Genomic DNA, 23,958 nt, shown 5'->3' on the forward strand with positions numbered 1-23,958 from the left:
GAAGACAGGGGTAGGGTGGCGATGTTCGGTGGTTGGTGGAGTGGGGGTTGGGGGAGAGGAGCTAGCATGACCAGAGAACCCCTGGACCCCTGCAAATGCAGCAGGAAGGATCCTGGGCTAAGCAGGTTCCCCTCCCACCCCCTCACCCCCCCACCAGGTGACCACGGACCTGTACCAGGTTCTAGCGGCCAAGGGCTACCAGCTGGAGTGTCGAGGGGTGGTCAAGGTGAAGGGCAAGGGGGAGATGACCACCTACTTCCTCAATGGGGGACCCAGCAGTTAGCAGGGCCCAGCTACAGATTCGGCTGAAAGGACCAAGGTGGGCATTTGCGTGGCCTCTGTGCTCGCTGGGGGAAGCTGTGGCAGGGGCGCTGAGCCTCCGCACCCTGCTGACCATGAAAGGGAACACCCAGTGGGCTGTGCTTGGACCATGCTCTCCTGCCCTCAGGCTGGTGAACGAGGGAATACCAAGAGGATTATGCAAGTGACTTTCTTTTTTACCTGGGGTAGGGCTGTTTTCTCTCCTTTCTTCCAGCTTTTGGGAGCAGGGGAGGGGGCAGCAGCAGAGGCGGGGGCAGGGGAGCCCCTGGTGCCTGAGAGATTAAAAAGGCAGCTTGCCACACCCTCCCTTTCCCTGTCCGTCTGGGCAATAGGCTCCGGGCTGGGCCCTTCCTTTCCCTCTTTTTCCTGGGAATATTTCGTATAAAGGCTGGGGCAGGCTTGAAGAGTGCCTATTCCATGCTTGCCTTTGCTATGGCTGCATCCCCAGCGTGGGTCCTCGGCCCTCCCCATCCCAGCCAGGTCTCCCTCATAGACACAGGGCATAGGAGGGAGATGTTTTGGGGACCCAGCTCTGTCCATATTTCAGGGGAATGTTTCCATTTGCCAAATCCTAGTCCCAGGATCTGTCCCCAAAGGGGAACAAAGGGACTTCTGACAGCTCAGATTAGCCCCATTTCCTGCACAGCTCCAGGGAAAGGGGCATCTGGTCTCACTGGTACTGTGAAAATGCCCAGCCAGAGAGCAAGCGTGTGTGTGGGGATGTCAGAAGATCGCGAGCTGGATGTTCGCCTGCAGGTGCCAAAGAGAGCAGGCCGGCCAGGGACGGGGGTGGTGCCAGACTCTGATCTGAGGCTCAGGATCAGGCCTCTCTGCCCCAGCGCTCTCTTGCTGTCTGCTGCAAGGGGGCATGGAGCGTCTCTACCCCTTCTGTTGCCAAATAGAAAAGGGCCAGGGCATGAAGGAAGATGACCCTGATCCCAAACCTGTCCTCCCAAGCCTCTGGCGCTGGGGAGGGCCTGTGTGTCTGCGTAACCGTGCACGTGTGGTGGTCTGTGTGTGCGTGTCTGTGTGTCTGTGCTCCTGCTCCTCGGCTTTTCAGCCTGGGTTGCCTCTTTCCTGAGGGCCTCTGTCTTCTGGGAAGAAGGCAGGATTTCTGATTTCAAGGGATGGAGAGAGATGCCCAGGTTACACAGGAGTAGGGTGGGGTGTGGAAGCAAGAGGAGGATGGCCCTGGGGAGAGGAGTCCTTTTTGTGCCAAATCCCTAAGTGCCGTCTGGGGGGCCACCTGTGCAGCCTGACTGTCTCCCTACCTGGGGCAGGGACCCAAGCACCTGCTTGAGCCCCAGTGCTCCTTGCACTTGAACTGTCTGGGGTTTGGTGGGCAGAGGCTCAGGAGTTCCCTGGGTTCCCCAGCTGGTGTCTTGGGATGTGGTATGCTTTGGGGCTGGGGTAGCGTGGGATCCCTCTGAGGACCCAGATTCTGGTACTAGGGGCTAGGGGAGGCAAACCTGGACCTCAGCCCTCCCCAGCCTTCAGCCTGAGCCTAGCGTGCTCTGGGCTCTCCAGTCCCCATGAAGCCTGTAAGGGCTGGCAGGAGGGTTAGGAGGGCTGGACCCTAGATTCCCTTCCTATCCCTGCCTGCCTTTTGCTCCCTTTCCTGCAACCTCCTTGCCTCTGGCCTGAATTAGTTGGTGCCTTGGTTTCTCTATTTACGCCAGAGACATTAGCCAGGATTTTGCCTGAAGATTGTTTTGTGTTAGAGGCGTAAGAGAGGCAGAGGGGAGAGGGTCCTGGAGGGTTTGGGGATTAGAAGGGGCAGGTGGTACTCTTGCCCTTCCTCATGCGCTTTCCGACCTCTAGCTCCTCACAGAGGCCCGGTTTCTGGCTCGTACTGCCTGCTTTGGGGGATCTTCAGGCATCAAGCAAATGGGCCATGAGTCACTTCATTAGCCAAGGCAGGAGAAGGGAAAAAGACTAGTCGGTCCAGACAGAAAGCCACCTCCCCTTCCCTCAGCCACATCCCTGGACAGGAAGGTTCTGCATGGGGTCCTGGGGTGGGGATGAGGCTGTAAGGAGACCAGAGTGGGAAGACCACAGTCTTGGGTGACTTGTCTCTGCTTCTTGCCAGGTGGGAGGGGCCTGTCTACACCCTGGCTCCCTGAACCACAGTGCCAGCCATGCGCTTCCCCCCAGGCTGACGTTGCCCCCTTCCTCGCCAGTTGGTGGGGGAGTCAGTGGTTGGGAGGCCCATGGACTTTGGTTTTATAATGTAACCAGTGTGTGGGGGGGGGAGGGTAGTGTACCATGTATTTCAGTGAAATATTTAATATATTTAAATATCAATAAAAATCAAACTCTTTGTAAAATTCCCTGTTCTCTGCAGCTGTTCTGGGCCCTGGGTTGGGTCAGAAGTGGCAGAGCCTGGTGTAGGAGACAGGCCCCTGTCTGGGGTTCTGTGGACCTCTCTCTCTGTGATCAGAGGGCCTCCTCTGGTTTTCTCCCCGCCAAGGTGAAACTGCAGTGTCTTCAGAGAGTGTGACTACTCTAAGGCCCGTCAGCATCAAGAGGACCAGCGTGTCTTCCGAGATTAGTTACTCTGACCCCTGCCATGCATGAGCTCAGGATCCCTTGTGGTGGGCTTTCCAGTGCCCTGGCCCCCCCAAACCGAACACCAAGTTCTGGCTCCTTCAGGAATCTTTCACAATCCTGATCTCACAGGAATTTGGGTATCGGAATAATTTCCCGCCCCCTCACTTCCAGTGCACACAAGTGACTTCTAGTCCAATCTGTTTATTCCACTTTCTCAATCCCCTCCTCCCATTAGTCAGCCATTGGAACCAGGACCCCTCCCTCTTTCCTCTTTGCCCATCCACAGTCTGTCTTGTCCTTCTGCAAACACATCCTGCTCAATAGAGGCTGAAGTTTCTGTCACTGAGAATAGAATGGTCCATAAACCTGGAAAAGAGAGAGAGGGTCTCAGATTCAGCCAGGTTAAGCTGGGCGGGGGTGGAGGGCTTAAACCTCGAATGGGCAGGGGCGGTGATGAAGTGAGGCTACTGCCAAGAGATGGTGGTTAGAGGGGTGGGAGGGGGCAACGAAGGGAGCAGAAACATCCCAGGCCCTCCTACAGGAATGCTGTAGATACTTGGCTTGTGTCTGTTCAGAAGTCATATCCATAAGGTAAAACACAAAGACACGGACAAATCTTTAGCTCCTTTGAATGCCACCACTGCCCAGATTCTGGGGCCAATTTTCCCTGGTAAGACCAAAACCTTCTGTTCCATTTTTCAACTCTGACTAGAAATGAGTCTCCAAGAATTTAAGTGAGGGGAGGGAGTAGTAGTTTCCTTGGTCTCCCCACCCTCACCCCTTCCAGCCTAACCTGGTCATTGGGCTTTTAATGAGGCAGTGGCGGGGGCTCCGGATCCATGGCGTGGTTTCCTCTGGGCGCACCCCTGGATTGTGGGACCGCCAGAAGCTGAAGTTCTGAGCATCAGTCAGGGGGACTCTGAAGACCTGATTGGGGACTGAATGATTGGGAGAAGGGCAGGTTATCCAATTTCTTAGAGTTGTCTACTCCCTTTTGTGCCCCAGGGCATCATAAGTCCAGCCTAGCAACTGGGCCTGACCAGGGCTGAGAAGTCCTGGAAATGTGGTCACCACACCCAGCTCCACTTCCGGATTCCAGCACCTCACACTCTCTATGGTCAGTGGAATCAGTCTTGGTTCTTCCTGCTTCTACTGTAAGCCCATCTCCAAGAGAGCTTTCCCCAAGTGCTAAGGTGGTGGGAAAAACAAGTGGTCAACCCACTTGATTTCTCTTTTTTTTCCTTTTGGCTGTGCCATGGTGGCTTGTGGAATCTTAGTTCCCTGACCAGGGGTTGAACCGGGGCCCTCAGCAGTGAGAGCACAGAGTCCTAACCACCCAGGCCGCTTGGAAAATGTGCAGGATAGGTCTACTGGTTCTTTCTTTTAACCCTCTTTTCTCATTTCAGGTAATTCTCTGAAATTTAGCAGTGACACTACCTCATGTTTAGATATTGCTAACAGATATCATTTATCAAGTACCTGTTATGTTCTAAATGTTGTATTAGGTGTTTTTAAAATTTTAAAATAATATCAGACTCACCTAGATTTCCTTTTTTTTGGATTTTTACTCTTTATTTGGATAAATCAGATTATACCAGTGTATAAAATCTGTGTGTGTGTATATATATATATATATATATTTTTTTTTTAATGTTTAAAAATATTTATTTGGCTGTGCTGGGTCTTAGTTGCAGCACTCAGCATCTTCGTTGCTGCGTGTGAGACCTTCACTGCAGCATGTGGGATCTTTTCTTTTAGTTGCAGCATGTGGGATCTTTTAGTTGTGACATGCAGGCTCTTAGTTGTGGCATGTGGGATCTAGTTCCCTGACCAGGGATTGAACCCAGGCCCTCTGCACTGGGAGCGCAGTTTTAACCACTGGACCACTAGGGTCCAGGAATTATAGCCTAATATTCTGGCTATATAGTCTTTATAATCATTATTTTAGAAAAAAATCCCTAATATATTATTGAGTAGATATTATATTTTTCACTTAGTTGTTTTCCTATTAATTGATAATAAGCTTTTTAAAAGTTTTGCTATTAGAAATAACAGATATTCCTGTTCATGCATATCTTTAATTTCTGAAAGTGTTTTTTTAAATTAAACTTTAATTTTTGAGATGATAGATTCACATGCAGTTGTAAGAAGTGATACACAGAGATCCTGTGTACCCTTTAGCCATGTCCTTCCAGCCCCCACCATGGTAACATCTTGTAAAATTATAGCACTTTATTACAACCAGGGTATTAACATATTGATACAGAACAGTTCTATCACCACAGGATCCTGGAGTTGCTCTTTTATAACCACATCCTCCTCCCTCCACCCCTTGGTAATCACTAATGTGTTCTTCAGTTCTATAATTTTGTCATTTTAAGAATGTTATATAAATGGCATCATACAGTATGGAATCTTTTTTGGGATTGGCTTTCTTTACGTAGCAGAATTCCCTGGTGATTCCTACAAGTATTTGCATGTATCACTAGGTTCTCCTAGGTGTTTTTTATTTTTTATTTTTTTAGGTGTTTTTCAAAATGTACATTTTCTCTAACTTTCATGAAAAATGCTGGAGTATTATTCCAATTTTCAGATGATCCAGAGAGGTTAAGTGGTTAAAGTAATTTGCCCAAGGTCACATAGCTTATTTGGAGTTTAAACTCAGTTCAAATTCCAAAGCTTTGATCCTCACAATTCTCTAAGATTCGTAGCGTAGGTATTTTCTGTTTTTTTTTGTTTGTTTGTTTTTTTAAATGAATGAGGAAGCAGATTAAAAAAGAATAAGTGATTACCCAAGGTGAGACACTTAAAAGAGACAGAAATAGTACTCACACCTGTATCTTCTGCTTCCAAGTCTGATTCAGTTTTTATTTTATCTTGCTTACCCCACCATTCAAGTCTACTTTCTCCCTCTTCTGTCTCTTCTTGGCTCTTTTTGCCGCTGACCCCAGCTCTATAACAATGCCCCACCACATCCCAGCCATTCTTTAGGTTTTCAGACACATCTTTTCTGCCCCTAGCATGTGACAAATCCAAGATACTTACACGTCTTTAACGACACCTTCCGTACAGCTTTGTGGTACCTTGTGTGGCTATTCTGGTGCACGGAATAATTCCCATCTTCTGAGTTAATAGGGGGAAGCCTAGTGGGCTCTGGTTCCTTTTGCTCTGGAACGAGAGCAAACTTGCTTTGAGTACTTAGCAAATGGGGTTATTTGACTTTCTGAGTCTGTGGTCTCCATGACAACCAGGGCAGACATCGCTCTAAGCAACTCACATCCGATTCTCAGGATCTCAGGAATCAAATCAAAATGCCTGTGACAGAGGGGAGGGAGGGGGAACTCAGTGATCAGAAGACCTTCACCACTCTCTTGCTCCTCCCTGACTCCTGGGTTTTGAGTGGCCTCCTGCTGGAATCAGGATATTGACAAATACTTAGGGTTACTGCAGGTGAAAAAGGCCCCTTATCTGGATGGATATTCCTTTCCTGAGACTGACATATTTGTAGAGCTTCAGTTGGTCTAATAGGGGAAATTATGTTTAAGCTAAGTGTTGGAGAAAAAGAAGGGATTCATGGGACATAGTAGTATCAGGAAGAGCATTTTGGGCAGCAGGATATCAAGTGTGTTAGAAGTGTTAGAGAGGTCTCAGTTTGCTATTGATTTAGAGCTGGAGTAACGCTGGGTAAAGTGGAGAGGGACAGGGCCGGGAGCTGGAAAGGCAGTAGAGAGTAGGATAGTGTAGACTTAGCATTCTTATGGGGGTTTAGTAATCTCCTCTGAGGCAAAATCCATATCTTCTAATGACTGAAAAGACCATATCTTCCTTACCCAGTGCTATGGTCTGAATGTTTGCATCCCTCCCAAATTCATATGTTGAAAACCTAATGCCCAAGGTAATGGTATTTGGAGGTGGGGCTTTTGGGATATGACTCATGAGGGCAGAGCCCTCGTGAATGGAATTAGTGCCCTTATAAAAGAGACCTGAGAGAGCTTCCTTGCCCCTTCTGCCATGTGAAGAAACAATAAGAAGTCTGCAACCTGGAAGAGGGCCCTCGCCTGGCATCCTGATCCTGGACTTCCAGCCTGCAGAACTGTTAGAAATAAATTTCTGTTGTTTATAAGCCACGCAGTCTATGGTATTTTGTTATAGCAGCCTGAATGGACTAAGATACCCCGCCTCTCTTGTAACAAGGCCATGGCAAAGAGTTTTGGCTAGGCCAATCAACACATCTTCTTCAGATTTTGAATTGATGGGAGTTGCAAAGGAGCCAGGACCATGTAAAGTCTTTTTCTATTGGTGGAAGTTGGGGCAGTGACGCTGCATCTTATTTTGAGCAGCAGTATCTGGGGCCAGTGTTGTCGGTGCCAGCAGTGCCCACCACAGCATGAATGCAGTGGTGTCTGTGCCCAGCCAGGTCTGCAGCATGATTCTGAACATTGTTTCTGGTTACTATCTGCCAAGCTTAGCTCTCTGTTCCTTCTGCAGTTTTTATGTGCTTCTCAATGTTCTTTTTTAAAAAAACTACTTCATTGTATAACAGACATACAAAAAGTTGTATATATTTAATATACACAACTTAATGGTTTGGAGATGTGTACACCTGTGAAACCATCACCACAATCTATGCCACAAACATACCCATCCCCTCTCTAAAATCTCCTCCCACTCTGTTTATTGTTATTTTTTGACAAGAACATCTAATACAAGCTCTAACCACTTAGCAAAGATATAACACAGTATGAACTATAGCCTCTGTGCTGTACAGTAGATCTCTAGGACTTACTCATCTTGCATAACTGGAACTTTGTACCCTTTGATGACTACCTCTCTGTTTCTTCTTCCTCCCAGCCTCTGGCAACCACCATTTTATTCTCTGCTTCCATGAGTTTGATTATTTTAGATTCCTCATATAAGTGGTATCATGTAGTATTTGTCCTGTGTCTGGCTTATTTCATTTAGCATAATGTCTTCCAGATTCATCCATGTTGTTGCAAATGGCAGGATTTCCTTTTTTTTTTTTTTTTTTAAGGATGAATAATATTCTCTTGTATGCATATACCACATTTAAAAAATCCAGGGACTTCCCTGGTGGTCCAGTGATGAAGTCTCTGTGCTCCCAATGCAGGGGGCCCAGGTTTTGATCCCTGGTCAGGGAACTAGATCCTGCATGCCTCCACTAAAGTTCCTGCGTGCTGCAACTAAAAAGATCTTGCACACTGCAACAAAGATGTTGCGTGCCACAACTAAGACCCTGCACAGCCAAATAAATATTTTTTAAAGATAATAAAATTAAAAAAGAATCCATTCATGCATTGATGGACATTTTTGTGACTTCGATGTCTTGTCTATAGTGCATAACGCTGCAGTGAATATGAGGGTGCAGATATCTCTTTGAGATCATGACTTCAATTCCTTTCGGGATATACGTACCAGAGTGGGATTGCTGGGTCATGTGGTAGTTCTATTTTAATTTCTTGAGAAATCACCTGTTTTCTATAGCGGCTGCACCCATTTGCATTCCCACCACAGTGCACACAGGTTCCCTTTTCTCCTCACCAAAGCTTGTTATTTTTTGTGTTTTTTTTTTTCTTTGATTATAGCCACTTTAACAGCTGTGAGGTGATATCGCATTGCAGTTTTAATTTGCATTTCCCTCATGATTAGATGTTGAGCATCTTTTCATACGCCTGTTGGCCATTTGTGTGTCTTCTTTGGAGATATGTCTCTTCAGATCCTCTGCTCATTTTTTAATTGGATTTTCCATTTTTTTTGGCTATTGAGTTATAGGAATTCCTTATAGATTTTGGATATTAACCCTTTATCAAATATATGGTTTGCAAGTATTTTCTCCCATACTGTAGGTTGCCTTTTCATTTTGTTTCCTTTGCTGTGTTTCCTTTCCTTTTTAGTTTGATGTAATCCCACCAATATTCTTTTAATAAATTCATGTTCTGCTTAAATAGGCTAGATTTGGCTTGCATCTCAGAATCCTGAGCTTGTCAGGAACTAGATCAAAGTTTGCCATTCTCTCCGGAAATTGTTGAGATTGCTGACTCACCTCTGGTGGATGGTGGGGATGCCCCCTCTGTTTCATAGTCCTTCCCCAGCTCCTGCTTTTCCCCTTCATCCTGCTTGGCCCCACACATTCATCATCATCTGTCACTCCACCCTCCCTTTTGCACTCCAGTGGAAATCTCCTTTAACATTCTTTGAGACAATGACATCACCAGAGTGGGGCACTGTTTGAATCCCTTCCCTTGACAGTTGAGGGCTTGGACAGGTGAAAGCCTGGACTGAACCAGGGGTTGAATTTACTTCATCACAGATTACAGCAATGAGGGGCCACTTCCTAGAAGCAAGAGTTTGGTCGTTTGACTTTGGGCTAAATGAGGGTGGCAGAATGTCCATGGCCAAGTAAGTGTAGACTGAAGAGAAAGTGCAAGAGAATATTCGTAGTAGGCAATGGGTCCTGGACTGTGAGTAATTATTGGTGTGGGTGCAGGTGACAGTGGGAGCTCTTTTTCTGGGCCTGAGGCCTCAGACTGTTCTTTAGGGTACAGCCAGATGATGCTCTCTATTCTCTGTTTCCGAGTAATAGGCTCCCAGCTTCCCATAAGAGTTATCGTGTGCTTGGAGGTGTATTGGACAGTATCACCTACTTGGATGCCTTCCTCTTGAATCAAGCACCAGTTGGCATATTCCTTGGATCAGTATTTGGCAAGCTGAAAGGTATTTTTGGTAACCCATAGCTTTCCCAAGCTGCCAAGTTTTGGAAGCTGCCTGAGATGAAGAGAGCTACTGTGAAAGGGCATATTCTGGGTAGAGGAATGCAATGAACTCTTTATAAGCAAACTCCACTGTGGAGAGGTAGATGAATCTTTCATTTTGTTGGTAGATGGTATAGCAGAGGTTCTTCACGCACCCAGTTAATACTATACTCCATATGTTTTTTTTGTGATAAATAGATATGAAGGGCCCTGACACTTTCTTCTAGAGCCAGGCCATAAATTAGAAGTTGCCATAAGACGAGATTTAACACTTTTAATGGATCATGAAGGACATATGGGTTAGTAGTGTAAAAGTATTTGGGTGGATGTTCTACCTTTCCAAATTTAGGTTGCAGATTTCTCAATAGTATAAGCTGCCCAGGACCACTGAGATGGTCACAAAAATCTTAGTTTTCCACTGATTTGCCCATTGCCTCTGTTAGTTGGAACTGGGGCTGATTGGTCACAATATTTTCAGGCTGAAGAATTTTTAGAATGGGTCTACCTCAGTGGTTCCCAGAATTCTGACCTTCAGGTTAGGGAATTTGCCTGTCTGTTCCAGATTCTTAGTACATAGTGGTGATAATATCTGACAGACATTACTCGCAGTTGTCTTGAAGTTGGTATTACTGCAAGCAGAGCAATACCACCCTGACTAGAAATTTATACAAGATCAGTTTGAGAGCAAACTATTGTGATATTGTGTGTAAAATATGACATCTGTCTAGGAGGTTGTATCAGATGTGGGGCATTAATCCCTTTAAGTTGACTGGCACATTAACATGGATTGAAATTGGCTAAAGTATGTCTTGAAGGCTATCTTGCACTTATTGTCTTTCTTGATATAAGGAAATTATCAGTGCTTTGGGAGGAACTGGACAAGAGCATAAGCCCAGGGAACCAGACCAATTCCCAGGGCACGTTTTACATACGGGGGCAGTTCCTTTGCCTCCAGAAAGATCTTCCTCAAAGTGGTGCGCTTGTTCAGGATTCTGAACACAGGGGAAGTGGAGGGGGCACGAGATAGCAGAGAGGCCTCATGCTGGTTGCAGACTGCTGATATAAAATGGACCTCATGGATCTTCTAGAGACAACAATAAAAAGAGCTAATACTTAGTGAATGTGCTCAGCACAACTATAAAAGGTAGGCACTATTATTATCTATTTCATAAATGGAGAAGCAGAGACCCAGAGAAGTTTAGTGATTTGCCCAAGGTCACATAACTAGCATATGGCAGAGACATGAGTTTAACCCAAGCAGTTTGGCTCTAGAGCCCATGCTCTTAACCACCACATTAAATTGGCTCTTGAAATCATCTCATCAGGGCTTCCAAGAAAGACCAAGGACTAAGGAAAATCAGGAATGGATAGAACTAGCCCCTAACTGGGCTCCCCTGTGTACGGTTTAATGTGAGCCCTGTCAAGGGTGTCTGCTCAACCTGGGGAAGCCTTGAGTTGGGTGAGGGACGTGGTGATATTACCTTGCTCCAAAAGCAGATCTCTGCCTCCCTGAGCTTCACTGCAGTGTGGGATATCATTTCCTATGGCCAGCATCGAGGGAGCAGAGAGGACTGGAACCTGGTGTGCCAGTCTTCAGTGGATCAGACCAGTCCCAGAGGGAAAACCAGTGGGGAAAGGCCAAGACCCTGTGGAAAAAGTGGTGTGTCTGCTGCAATACAGACATAGTCACCCACCTTGGAGGTGCCCACTCTGTAGGCTTTTGCAGATTGTAGCTGTGAGTAGCTTGAGTACCTTTTCCCTTCTAGCTTCAGGTGGATGTGGATGATGGCCTGTAGCAGCTATGAGACATATGAGTGTTTCCAAAATACGAGGGTAAGTCAAAAATTATCCATACTCTGGCTGTAGAATTTACTTTAACTTTTAGAAAAAACAAACACATTATTTTTCGACATAACCTCCTTGCTTTTCAATTCACTTCATCCATCTGTCAACAAACTTTCGTATTCCCTCATTAAAAAATGTTTTAGGCTGAGTTGTGAGCCACGAATGCACCGCTGTCTTCACTTCTTCATCAGAAGTGAATCTTCATCCTCGTAGGGCTGCTTTCAGGGGATGAAACAGGTGAAAGTCCGATGGAGCAAGATCAGAACTATAGGAGGGATGCTTCAACACCTCAAAACGAAGTTTTTGCAGAGAGTCGACAGTGTGGACAGAAGTGTGTGGACGTGCATTGTCACGCAAGATCACAACGCCCTTGGATGGCAGTCCTCTGCATTTAATCTGAAGTTTAGCCTTCAGTGCTTCAATAAGCATCTCATTGTAATGAGCACTGTTGATTGTTGAACCTTTTTCCTGATAATGTTCCAATATTGGCCCTTGAGAAGCCCAGAAAACTGTAAGCAGATAACCGGAGTGCAGATAATTTTTGACTCACCCTCGTACATTTCTATAATTTCAGTACATTTATCCATTTAGAAAGGCAGAGGGGCTCAGCGGCTTTGGCCAGTTCACTCTTGGCCGGCTTGTGCCAATCACGCTCCTGTTTGAGAAGCCAGAACTACAGTGCCCTCTGCTGGAGTCTAAGAATGGCATCTCCAGCTGTCTCCTAATAGCGGGTCGCCAAACAGGCAGCTAGGATTGCTCAGGAGAACTAGGAGGTTGAGCAGAGAACTTTCCAGTCAGGTTGGGGAAAACCACCTATGGGATCCTGTTAACATGATCCAGAAAATGAGAATGCAAGTGATGTGTGCTCAGCTTTTACCAATGATTCGAGATTTACTTTTTCTTTGAAGGGATTCATTTGGAAGTAAGAGCAACTCTGAGGACTCATTAGTGAATTCTTCTGGGAGGAGGAATGATAAAGGCAGCAGCGGAGGAAGATGGTATGAGGCCCTGTGGATGTGTGGAGCTTGGAGGTTAGCATGTCTGTGGCTGGAGGGCAGTCACTAGAGAGTCTGGCAGGGAGAGGTCATTTGTTTCAAGTCAAGAACAAGCATAAGCACTCTTTACCACCCACCCCCATCGATTTGTCTCCGAGACATGTGTCAGTGGGCAATGCCCTGAGTGTAGATTTGTGTTAGGATGATGTCTAGCTTGACCTAGGGTTTTCATATAACAAGGCAAGGGAGTTGTCTCAGCAAAGGGCCAGATAAGGGAATTTTTCTGAAATTCTAAGACACTCCTGAACCAAGAGGAGTGTCCAGCTATGATGCGAGAACTGGGTTCAAAGCAGATAGTGAGATAGATTCAGCAAAGAAAAGGACACATATATGGCCATGCTCTCCTGGGCAGGACAGAGAAGGGAAAGCTTAGGCACTCAAGGTGAATGAACTCAGGAAGCTGGGCTGAACCTTCGTGGACAACAAGTAGTATTATCAGGAAGGGTAAGTCTGGAAGGGGTAGGAATCTACTGATTGGTAGACAAGAGAGTTCTGGTCACTGGTCAGGGATGCTCATCTGTGGGCAGCTGCAATTGACCAGACTCTTTCAAGGCCTGGATGAGCTGTACTTTGAAGCCAGCTATCATTTGTTGCTTCTCAAGGAATCTTATGGTTAAAAATATTGCTTTCCATGGGAATTTCCTGGTGGTCCAGTGGTTAGGACTCAGCGCTTTCACTGCCAAGGGCCCAGGTTCAGTCCCTGGTCAGGGAACTAAGATCCCACAAGATGTGCAGCTGAAGAAAAAAATATGTATATATGCATATGTGTGAATATATATATATGTGTGTGTGTGTATATACATATATATGTGTATGTGTGTATATATATATGTATATATATTGCTTTTTAGGTACCCTATCCTGGCAAGTGTGTTTTGAGTAGTGGACAAAGATATTCCAGTCAGAGGAAAGGTATATAGTCCATATATAAATAATAACTTACTTATTATGGTTTATAACTTTTCTTCCAATCATGTGTTGTACAGTTTTATGTGCTAGGTCTTAGCTGTATTACATACCTTATATAATTTAATATCCACAACAAATCTATAAGGAAGGCATTATAATCTCCATTTACAGGTGAGGAAACTGAGGCACTCTGAATTTGCTTAGCATGAGTCAGCTGCCTGAATCTGAACAACTTTTAGTACCTGATAAAAATGAGTTTCTGAAGTCAAGGATAGACCAAACTGTGCTCTCCACACCCAGTTTTTCTCTTTGGTTTTTCTATTTTGGTTCTTAATCAGGAGGAAAAGAAAGGAAGGAGGCAGAGACTGGCAGAATATTTAGTTACCTATGCTGACTCACTTCTACAAGCTTTCATTATGACTATAAGGAAAGCTTGAGTGGGCCCTCACATCTACTAGAAGGGAAAAAAACTTTCTTCAAAGAAAAGTTGTGAATGACTTAGAAATATCATTATAGTATGTGTTAAGAATGAGAAGTGTTAATAGGTTCATTTTAATGGTTGCTGTTAAAGCCCTCGCTGAAGGGCCAGGTAAGAGTGTGCCTGATTTGAACATGGAGAATAGGTTGAAGTGCTAGTACAGGGGAACAGAAAAAGGGCAAGCCACTTGAGTGAATGTATTAACAAGGTGAAATCATCCAGAAAGAGAGCAGGGCCAGAGAATCATTTTGAAGACAAGTGTGGATTACAAATCAAGAGTCCTGCAAGATCACTGGGGTTGTGGAACTAAGGGTGAGCACAGTCAGGAACTGTGTGTTCCTTGAATTAATGAATGTAGAAATTGGGATTAGAAAGACTTGGGTAAGCAAGGTGAATGGATGTGGTTTTCTAAAAGCCAAACAGAGTGTTGTATTTTCTCCATACATACTTTCCCAAACCAGTTATGAAGTAATAGAAAGCATGAGGCAAGTTCCCTGTTATGGTGGTCCACATTCCCAAACCTCTGCCAGCTGACATTTTGCAGGCAACCTCAGTAGCACCAGAATTCAGAATCAGATGGGCTCTGCTGCACTTTCCTGTTGATATGTTAAATAAGATGAGAGCTAAGAGCTTAGCACTTAATTTAGTAACATCTCATGGATATGAGCATTGGTGACTAGATATGAGGTTTCGGTGGAGTTGTGGGGACAAGAGCCTGATTGCATGAGTTCAAGAGAGACTGGCAGGATATTTAGAGACAGAAAGACCAGACAACTCTTTTGAGGAATTTTTCTGTATGGGGAATTGGGCAGGGAAACAGGATATACGGCTTTAAGATGGAGGAAATTATAGCATGTATGTAGATAGGAATGGTCAGAGATAGAAAAACTGATGCAATAGAGTGTGAAGAATATTGGAGTAGTGTCCTTGAATAGTCAAAAATGTGAGATCTAATGCACAAGTGGAGGGGTTGTTCTTAGTAAGTGTGTAGACCATTCATTCATTATAATTAGATATATACAGGCACAGATGCAGGTAGATGGATAGATATGGTTTGTGAGAGGTTATAGAAATTATCTTCCAGTTGCTTCTGTTTTCACTGTGAAATAGAAGGAAAGTCATTATCTGAGAGTGAGGGTAGATGAGGTGTTTTGGAGGTTTGAGGAGAGAGAACATATGAAGAGGACTTTAGGAGAGTAAGAGAATGCACAGAACAAGGACACATAGTCTGACTTCTGGGCAGCCATAAAGGCCCACTTGAGTTTAGTGATCAGGAATTTAAAATGAGGCCAATCAGCATGGTTGTTTCTCTTGTCAATGAGTATTAATAACTTCTCCCAGGAGTTTTGGTATAATCAGGTTGGGAGAGGGGAAAAGGTGGTGGAGAAAGAAATGGGGACAATAGCTTGAGCGGGACCATGTGGTCAAGAGAGGATCCTTTTTTTTTTTCCCAGATGGAAGAGATTATGGCAGATTTGTATACTTATGGAAATAATCTGGGAAGAGGGAAAAAAACTGAGGGGGAGGGGGATAATTACAGGAGCAAAATCTTTGAGGTAAGAGTGGATGAGATCCACTGCACAAATGGAGTCAGTTCATTTATTTTAGCAGAGGGAAGTTATAAATGCAGTGAAATGTTAGATATGATGATGGAAAGTCTCTTTTGATTGCTTCTGTTCTTAGTTAAATAAGGAGCAAGGAAGTTATTAGCTCAGAGTGAGGATGGGAGAGAGGATTTTAGAGATTTGAGGGGAGAGGGGAAGTTGCCTTAGGAATGGGAGAATGGCTAGGGAAATACAATAGGATTCTCAGGAAGCCCCAAGTGCTCACTTGAGATTTGTGGTTATGGTACTAATCTTGCTAGGAAGACTAGATGTCCTAGGAGGAGAGCCAAATACACATACCTTTGTCTTGATAGGTTTCCCTGGAACTCAACATTCCAAATCTCTGGAATTTCAGCCTGTGAGCTTCTAGAGTCAGACTATGTGCCCCAGAGCTTGGCCATGTAGTCCCAGACTTCGGTTCTGGGGCAACTCAAGTCGCTTCAAGGAAATACTAGGAATAGAACATAATTACTATTGAGTGGAATTTTCAGGTGGAAGTCTGAATAACATGGCTGAAGCCAAACCTGGCAGAGGGTAGCCAAGTTCCCTGAATGTCTGGGCATAGATATTTTAGGATGTGCCCAGTTAAAATGACTTGTCAAGAACCTACAATATGTTGCCACTTTAGGGCAAAAGACACACATAGATTGAAAGTGAAGGGATGGAGAAATATTTCATGCAAATGGAAATGAAAAGAAAGCAGGGGTAGCAATACTCATATCAAACAAAATAGACTTTAAAACAAAGTCCATAAAGAAAGACAAAGAAGGACACTATATAATGATAAAGGAATCATTATATTACAAGAAGAGGATATTACACTTGTTAACATATATGCACCCAATATAGGAGCACTTAAATACGTAAAACAAAAACTAATAGACATAAAGGGAGAAATTGACAGGGATACAATAATAGTAGGAGACTTTAACACCTCACTGACATCAATGGACAGATCTTCCAGACAGAAAATCAATAAGGCAACAGAGATCCTAAGTGGCACAATAAAACAGTTGGACATAATTTATATCTACAAGACACTACATCCAACCCCCCCCCCCCCACCAATATACATTCTTTTCAAGTCACATGGAACATTCTCTAGGATAGATCACATAATAGGACACAAAATAAGACTCAACAAATTTAAGAAAATAGAAATTATTCCAAGCATCTTTTCTGACCATGATGGTATGAAACTAGAAATCAACCACAGAAGGAAAAATGAGAAAAAATGGCTTGTCAGAAATAGGAAATGAGTTACAGGCTTCTGGGTGGGATGCAGTGAAAGCAGTCTGTGATCAAAGTGGGAGTTGGAAGTGCTTTGCTATAGTTTTGGCCTTGAACTGCTTCTAGATTTTGAAATTTGCTCTTCTGAGGATGAAGCTCTTGCCTCAGCTCTACACATGGCTGGCTCATTCTCATTCTTCATGGTGTTTCTCAAACATTACCTCCCTGATTATTGTCTAAAGTGGGCCTCTCCAAGTTACCCTACATCATGGGATCTGCAAACTCAGTTGCCTACGAGTCAGGCAGATAATGTTTATGAGTAAAACAAACTGAGTAAGAAACCTGTCCCATTTAAAAGGGCAGCTGCTACTTTGCTGTGGCCACTTGTGGCCATGTGGGAATTTAGGGCTAGTGTGGCCAGTTCTAACTTTGAAGAGAAGTCAGAAATGTGGATTTTACATAAAATCACCTGATTTTTATTTTTTTAAAAAAATTTATTTATTTATTTATTTATTTATTTATTTATTTATTTAGGCTGTGCTGGTCTTAGTTGTGGCACACGGGATCTTTTGGTTGCGACATGTGGACTTTTTCTTAGTCACGGCATGTGGAGTTTTTTTTTAAATAAATTTATTTTTATTTATTGGCTGTGTTGGGTCTTCATTGTTGCACGCAGGCTTTCTCTAGTTGTGGAGAGCAGGGGCTACTCTTTGTTGCAGTGCACAGGCTTCTCATTGTGGTGGCTTCTCTTGTGATGGAGCACAGGCTCTAGGTGCGCAGGCTTCAGTAGTTGCAGAGCATGGGCTCATTAGTTGTGGCAAGGGGGCTCTAGAGTGTAAGCTCAGTAGTTGTGGCGCATGGGCTTAGTTGCTGCGTGGCATGTGGGATCTTCCCAGACCAGGGCTTGAACTTGTGTCCTCTGCATTGGCAGGTGGATTCTTAACCACTGCACCACCAGAGAAGTCCCCAGACTTCTTGTTAGTCGTGGCATGCAAACTCTTATTTGCAGCATGCATGTTGTGGGAATCTAGTTCCCCAACCAGGCAGCAAACCCAGGCCCCCTGCATTGGGAGTGCAGAGTCTCACCCAATAGACCACCAGGGAAGTCCCCAAATCTCCTGATTTTTATTTTTATTTTTTTCTCCTGATTTTTAGATGCTGGTCCAGATTTTTTTAAGAAATTACTCTGCAGGCTGAGTCTGGCCCTCTACCCAGCAGTTTATAACTTCTGATCCATTACATCAACTCTCCCACCCTTATTTCCTTCCCAGTACTTGTTATAATCTGTGAATATCTTGTTTATTTATTTACTTGTTTATTGTCTGTGTTAGTCACTGTTGTATTCCTAGTGCTTAACACAGTGCCTGGCACAATCAGTGCCCAATAAATAATCAGGATGTTGGATGAGAAAGGGAGGTCTGGATTGGTGCCTTACTTGGGAGCTTTCTATGTATGCTGAATATTATATATATGAATTATAAATATGAATTTATGTGTGTGTTTTTATATACAGGTGTGCATATATGTAAATATGTAAATATATGTGTAAATACACACATGTACACACACACACACACCTATATATGGCAAATATTTTCTCTTAGTCTCTCTTTTATTTATTTATTTTTTTGGCCATGCCACATGGCTTGTGGGATTTAGTTCTCAGACCAGGGATCGAATCCAGGTCCTTGGCAATGAAAGCATGGAGTCCTAACCAATGGATCACCACAGAATTCCCCTCTTAGTCTCTTTCTTGCCTTTTAACTTTATGATGTCTTTTGATACAGAATTATAATTTTTTATTTAGAAAAAATTGTCAGTCTTTTCTTTTAGGCTTCTGGACCTTATGTCCTATGAGGAAAGTTTTCCAAAATCACCCTAGGATTGTAAAAATATTTTGTTTTCCTCTAATATTTCTATAGTTTTGTTTTATATGTTTAGCTCTTTAATCCATCTAGAACTTATTTTTGTGTATGATATGAGGTAGGGGGGATCTTTATTATGCTAATGATATCCTTTTCTTATTAATTTACAAAGCATTTTCTAAAAATATCAAATGGCTTTTTAATTACTAGTGAGACAGCTGTATATATCTTTCTGACATATAGGTGTGATGTATTTACATTAATCAATTCCCTAATAGTAAATCATCATTGTATTTTTGGAATAAATCCTACTTGATGGTAGATGATTATCTTTAATATATTCTTGAATTTAATCTGTTAGTGGAATTTGTCCATTTATTGGTCTACGAGTTCCTCTTTTGTACTATATGTATTATGTTTTATGTTATTTTATCAGTTTTGTATTAGTATTGTAAATTAATTTGTTATTTTAATTGTTTTCTGCTTTTTAGAATGGAATTATCTGTCTTACAATTTGAAAATATTTCCTATCAATATTCTCTGAGCCCACAGACTTTTTTCCATGCAACTGTTTAATAACTTTCATTTTCTCTCATGATTATTAAGTTTATATTTATTTATTTTAAATCTGTCTTGTAATCCAAACATTTATTTTAAAAAACTCTTTTTGCTTACTTGATAGTGTCCTTTGAAGCACTAAAGTTTTAAATTTTGATGAAATCCAATTTATCTATCTTTCCTTCTGTCACATGCTTTTGTTGTCATTTCTTAGAAACCATTGCATAATCCAAGGTCATGAAGATTTTTCTTCTACAAATTTTAAAGTTTTAGCTCTTACATTCATGTCTATGATCCATTTTGAGTTAATTTTTGTATATGGTGTGAGGTGGGGTCCAATTTAATTCTTGTGCATGTGATTATCTGGTTTTTGCAGCACCATTTGTTGAAATGACTATCCTCTCATTGAATTGTCTTGGCACTCTTGTTGAAAATCAATTGACCATAAATGTAAGGGTTTATTTCTGAACTCTTAGTTCTACTTCACTCATCTATATGACAATTCTTATGCCAATATCTCACAATCTTGATTATAGTAGCTTTATAGAAGATTTGAAATTGGGAAGTATGTCCTCCAACATCATTATTCTTCAAGTTTGCTTTGGTTATTCTGGATTCCGTGTATTTCCATATGAATTTTAGGATATCTTGTCAATTTTTACTAGATATCATCATCTTTGGGTGATATTTCCTTTTTTTAAAAAAATTGAAATATATTTGACATACAATATTATGTTAGTTTCATTTGGGTGATACTTCACTACAAGAATTCTAAGCATCTAAAATTGGTCTAGAAAGGGATCTCACATTTACTCCTCCCCTGCATCCTAACTCACATACTGAATTTGGCAAATATTCAGAAATCTCCAACTTGGTCTAAGTTTTATCAGTAATTCTTTAAGGTGTCCTAGTTTCTTTCTTTTTCTTTCTTTTTTCTTTTTTGCTGCACTGTGCAGCATGCGGGATCCTAGTTCCCCGACCAGGGATCAAACCCATGCCCCCTGCATTGGAAGCATGGAGTCTTAACCACTGGACCACCAAGGAAGTCCAAGGTGCCCTAGTTTCTTGACATATTTTAGACTATTAAATGTGAATAGTTCAATATTACATATAGTAGAAGCTCTTCTAAAGAAGCTCCATTTAATACACTTGCTAGATTAAGTAATGTTCTCGATTTCCTCTGAAAAACATATTAAAAGATGCCTGCAACACTCCAGTTGCAGCCAAGAGCTACTCTATAGCATACCTGCATATTTATGGTCCCACCAGTTGAATTGTATGCATACCAAGAGTCAGCTTTTGTTCTTCTCCCCAATTTATGCCAGCTTTACTCTGTAATTGCACTATTGCAATTTAATGACATATTTTTTAAAGTAATGGAATATGTATTAAAAAAAAAAAAAGAGCAGTGAATGCCTCCATGAGATTTACCAGGAGCATCCAAAGCAAACAGTCCCAACCTTTCTATATAAAATGTATCAAGCAAGCATTAAATAAATTTACGGGATAAAAAAAAAAAGCAGTGGTTTGTATAAAAATGAAATTGAATGCTTTGGAAAAACTCAAACTTTAAAAAATTACACTTTGAGTTAAAATGGATGTGATTTAGAAAATTACCATTTTGCAACTATCATAGAAGTAACTGAACCATCAGCATATATTAAAACTAGTATGTGAAAAAAAAAAAAACAAAAAACTAGTATGTGAAAGCCTGATGAAGAATATTTACATTTTTTTCAAAGTATCTTCCTGGAAATTATTACTAATTACAAAACAAAAATAGTAACTTGACAGTGGAGAAAACTGGAAAACATCACCTTAATTATATAGTCAAAGTTAACATCACCAATAATGGGGACAACATGACATCACAAGCCTCCTAATGTGATGTACTGAAGACATAATATTGCTTATTCCTGCCAAAAACCTTTAAACCTAATATAATCTTGAGAAACATCAGACAAACCCAAACTAAGAAAAATTCTATAAAATATCTTGCCTGTACTGTTAAAATTGTCAATGTCATGAAACAAAGCAGCAGAGGAATTGTTCCAGATTAAAGGAGACTAAAGAGGCATGCCAACTAAATCCAATGCTTGATCCTTAACTGGATCCTAGAAGGAAAAATTTTGTTCTAAAGGATATTAATGGGACAATTGGCAAAATTGGAATATAGACTATAGATAATTAGATAATAGTACTGTATCAGTGTTAAAATTGCTGAGCTTGATACCTATACTGTGGGTTGTTATCTAAGAAAATATTCTTATTCTTAGGAAATCTCAAACTGAAATATTTGAGATTAAAGGATATAATATGAGCAACTTATTCTCAACTAGCTGAGAAAAAATGGATGTTTAAATATAGATCTGTAAACATATAAATTATATATATATATGGGGAGAGACAGAGCAAGCAAATGTGCCTAAATATTAACAATTGGCTAATTTGGGTAAAGGATGTAGGGACTTTCTTTGTATCAGTCTTACAACTTTTCTATAATTTTGTAATTATATCATGAAAATAAGTTTTAAAAAATGGTTAATTAGCCATAAAGTTTATATCCTTTTCCTCCTAAATTTGCTAAAATCACATCAAAGTAACAACAACAACAATGGCATTTACCTTCAAGGGCAAAGAGAGAGAGAGACACCAAGGATACAATAGCAAGATGATATATTTCAGTGGAAATATCTTTTGAAAAATGGAAAGTGGATAAAGGGGTAGTAACTAGTTTATCAGAATAGGAAAAGTTTTACTTAAGTTTCTGCAGTGGAGGATACACCTAGAGTTGAGCTAATTCATTTGAGAGGCTCAAACTTCAGAATGTAGCAGGTACCACAGAAGGCAGGAGTAAAGAACAGGTCTGAGAACAGGAAGGTGGTCACTGAAGCTCTGTCTACAGAGTATGTGGCACAACCAGGCAAACCACCATGCCCCGACAAAGAGATAAAAGATTTCTCTGTCCAGCAATCCCACTTCTGGCTATATATCCAAAGGAAATAAAAACAGGATCTTGAAGAGATACCTTCAATCTCATGTTCATTGCAGTATTATTCACAATAGCCAAGATATGGAAACCTAAGTGTCTGTCAATGGATGAATGGATAAAGATGTGGTATATATGTATACAATGAAGAATTATTCAGTCATGAGAAAGAAGGAAATCCCGTCATTTGCAACAACATGGATGAACCTTGAGGGCATCATGCTAAGTAAGATAAGTCTTACAGAAGAAGACAAATACTGTATGATCTCACTTATACGTGGAATCTAAAAAATCAGAACTCAGAAACAGCAGAACAGTGGTTACCAGGAGCTGGGGGTGAGGGGATGAGATGTTGGCCAAAGGGTATAAACTTCCAGTTTTAAGGTGAATAAGTTCTGGGGACCTAACGTACAGCACGGTGATTATAGATAATTATACTGTATTGTATACTTGAAAGAGTAGATCTTTTTATTGAGAGAGTAGATCTTAAATGTTCTTACCACAAAAAGGAAATGGCAATTATGTGATGTGATGGAGGTATCAGAACTAATGCTATGGTGGTTGTTATTTTGCAACGTATTTTAAGTGTATTGAATCAACATACTATACATCTTAAACTTACACAATGTTATATGTCAATTGTATCTCAATAAAACTGGGGGAAAAGAAAGATTTCTTTGGAGGAACTGAATCTTGGAGGCACTGCACTGCTGGACAAGATTTACTGTGAGCATGTGGTGCAGGACTAAAATTGCAATGATTAAGCAAAAATTGAGAACCGCAAAAGTGAAAATCTCAGAGGCCCCTTCTCCTGTCTTGGTCCCAGTATGCTAGCAGATAGACATATAACCAATCTCCAGAGAAGCGATTATAATGTTCTTCCCTGGAGAAAATGTAGAGAGCCAGAGGAAAGCTCGCAGTGAAGCCCACAGTGGATAATTACCCCTGCCCTCCAGGCTTCTAGTCAGCTTTTTAGTTCCTCATTCTTAACTTATAATGGAGCGCCCAGGATCACCAGTTATTTGACAATAGTTATCAATAAGGAAAACAGAGATCAAAATAAACTCATAGGAAAAAGGATGCAGAGGAAATAGAGCTAATAGAGAACAGAAGAGAATTTTAAATATAGTATCCCGGGGGTGGGGGTGGGGGAGAAGATATAGAAAAGGAAAACCAGAGGACCAAAAATTGCCCTTGGAAATTAAAAATACAGTAACTAAAATAAAATGTTCTGATACAAAGGTATGGTGATTTTTCCCATATGTCCTCAGCTTCTTTATTACCCCTCCCCTTGAGTGGGGGCTAGATTTAGTGACTCTCTTCTAACAAACAGAATAAGGTGGAAGTTACAGTCACTTCTGAGACTAGGTCATAAAAAGGCATTACGGCTTCCTTCCTCCTTCCTCTCTCTCTCTCTGATCACCTGCTCTGAGAAAAGTTAGCTGCCAGGTGAGAATACTCAAACAGCTTATTGGGAGGTCCATGTGGTGAGAAAATGAGGTGTCTGTCAATAGCCAGAGAGGAACTGAGGCCTCCAGCCATGAGATGACTGCAGCCCCTGCTGACATCCTGTCTGCAACCACATGAGAAACCCTGAGCCAGAACCACCTAGCTAAACTGCTTCTGTATTCCTGATTCACAGAAACTATCAGGCAATACATGTTTGTTGTTTTAAGCCTCTATGTTTTTAGGGTAATTTGTTACACAGCAATAGATAATTAACACAGAAGGTTGTTAGATAAGATTGAGGAGCCTCCCAAAGAGTAAATTTTTTAAAACCCAAA

General features: G+C 42.0%; 2 protein-coding genes across 13 annotated transcripts in view; one reads left to right on the plus strand and one right to left on the minus strand.

Moving 5' to 3' along the window:
* Positions 1 to 23,958, plus strand: part of ADCY6 (adenylate cyclase 6) — a 50,652-nt gene that overhangs the window by 18,002 nt on the left and 8,692 nt on the right. For 2 of the 8 annotated variants that reach the window (XM_057701014.1, XM_057701015.1), the window contains exon 22: positions 158 to 2,893. The exons of 5 other annotated variants lie outside the window; for them this stretch is intronic. In XM_057701014.1, coding sequence (XP_057556997.1) covers positions 158 to 283 — 126 coding nt within the window. In that variant the 3' untranslated portion in view covers positions 284 to 2,893. Of the gene's footprint in view, positions 1 to 157; positions 2,894 to 11,407; positions 11,453 to 23,958 lie in introns of those variants that run through there. One more of the 8 variants, XM_057701016.1, reaches the window with a different exon arrangement.
* The window catches only part of SPMIP11 (sperm microtubule inner protein 11), a 30,022-nt gene continuing 9,120 nt past the window's right edge, over positions 3,057 to 23,958 (minus strand). For 3 of the 5 annotated variants that reach the window (XM_057701020.1, XM_057701022.1, XM_057701021.1), the window contains 4 exons: positions 15,833 to 15,983; positions 5,917 to 6,039; positions 3,665 to 3,809; positions 3,057 to 3,237 (listed from right to left, as the gene is read on the minus strand). In XM_057701020.1, coding sequence (XP_057557003.1) covers positions 3,189 to 3,237; positions 3,665 to 3,809; positions 5,917 to 6,039; positions 15,833 to 15,866 — 351 coding nt within the window. In that variant the 5' untranslated portion in view covers positions 15,867 to 15,983 and the 3' untranslated portion in view covers positions 3,057 to 3,188. The remainder of the gene's footprint in view (positions 3,238 to 3,664; positions 3,810 to 5,916; positions 6,040 to 15,832; positions 15,984 to 23,958) is intronic. The other 2 variants (XM_057701023.1, XM_057701024.1) reach the window with 2 other exon arrangements.

The sequence above is a fragment of the Hippopotamus amphibius genome, chromosome 12 (assembly GCF_030028045.1).
Source record: "Hippopotamus amphibius kiboko isolate mHipAmp2 chromosome 12, mHipAmp2.hap2, whole genome shotgun sequence".
Lineage (NCBI taxonomy): Eukaryota > Metazoa > Chordata > Mammalia > Artiodactyla > Hippopotamidae > Hippopotamus > Hippopotamus amphibius.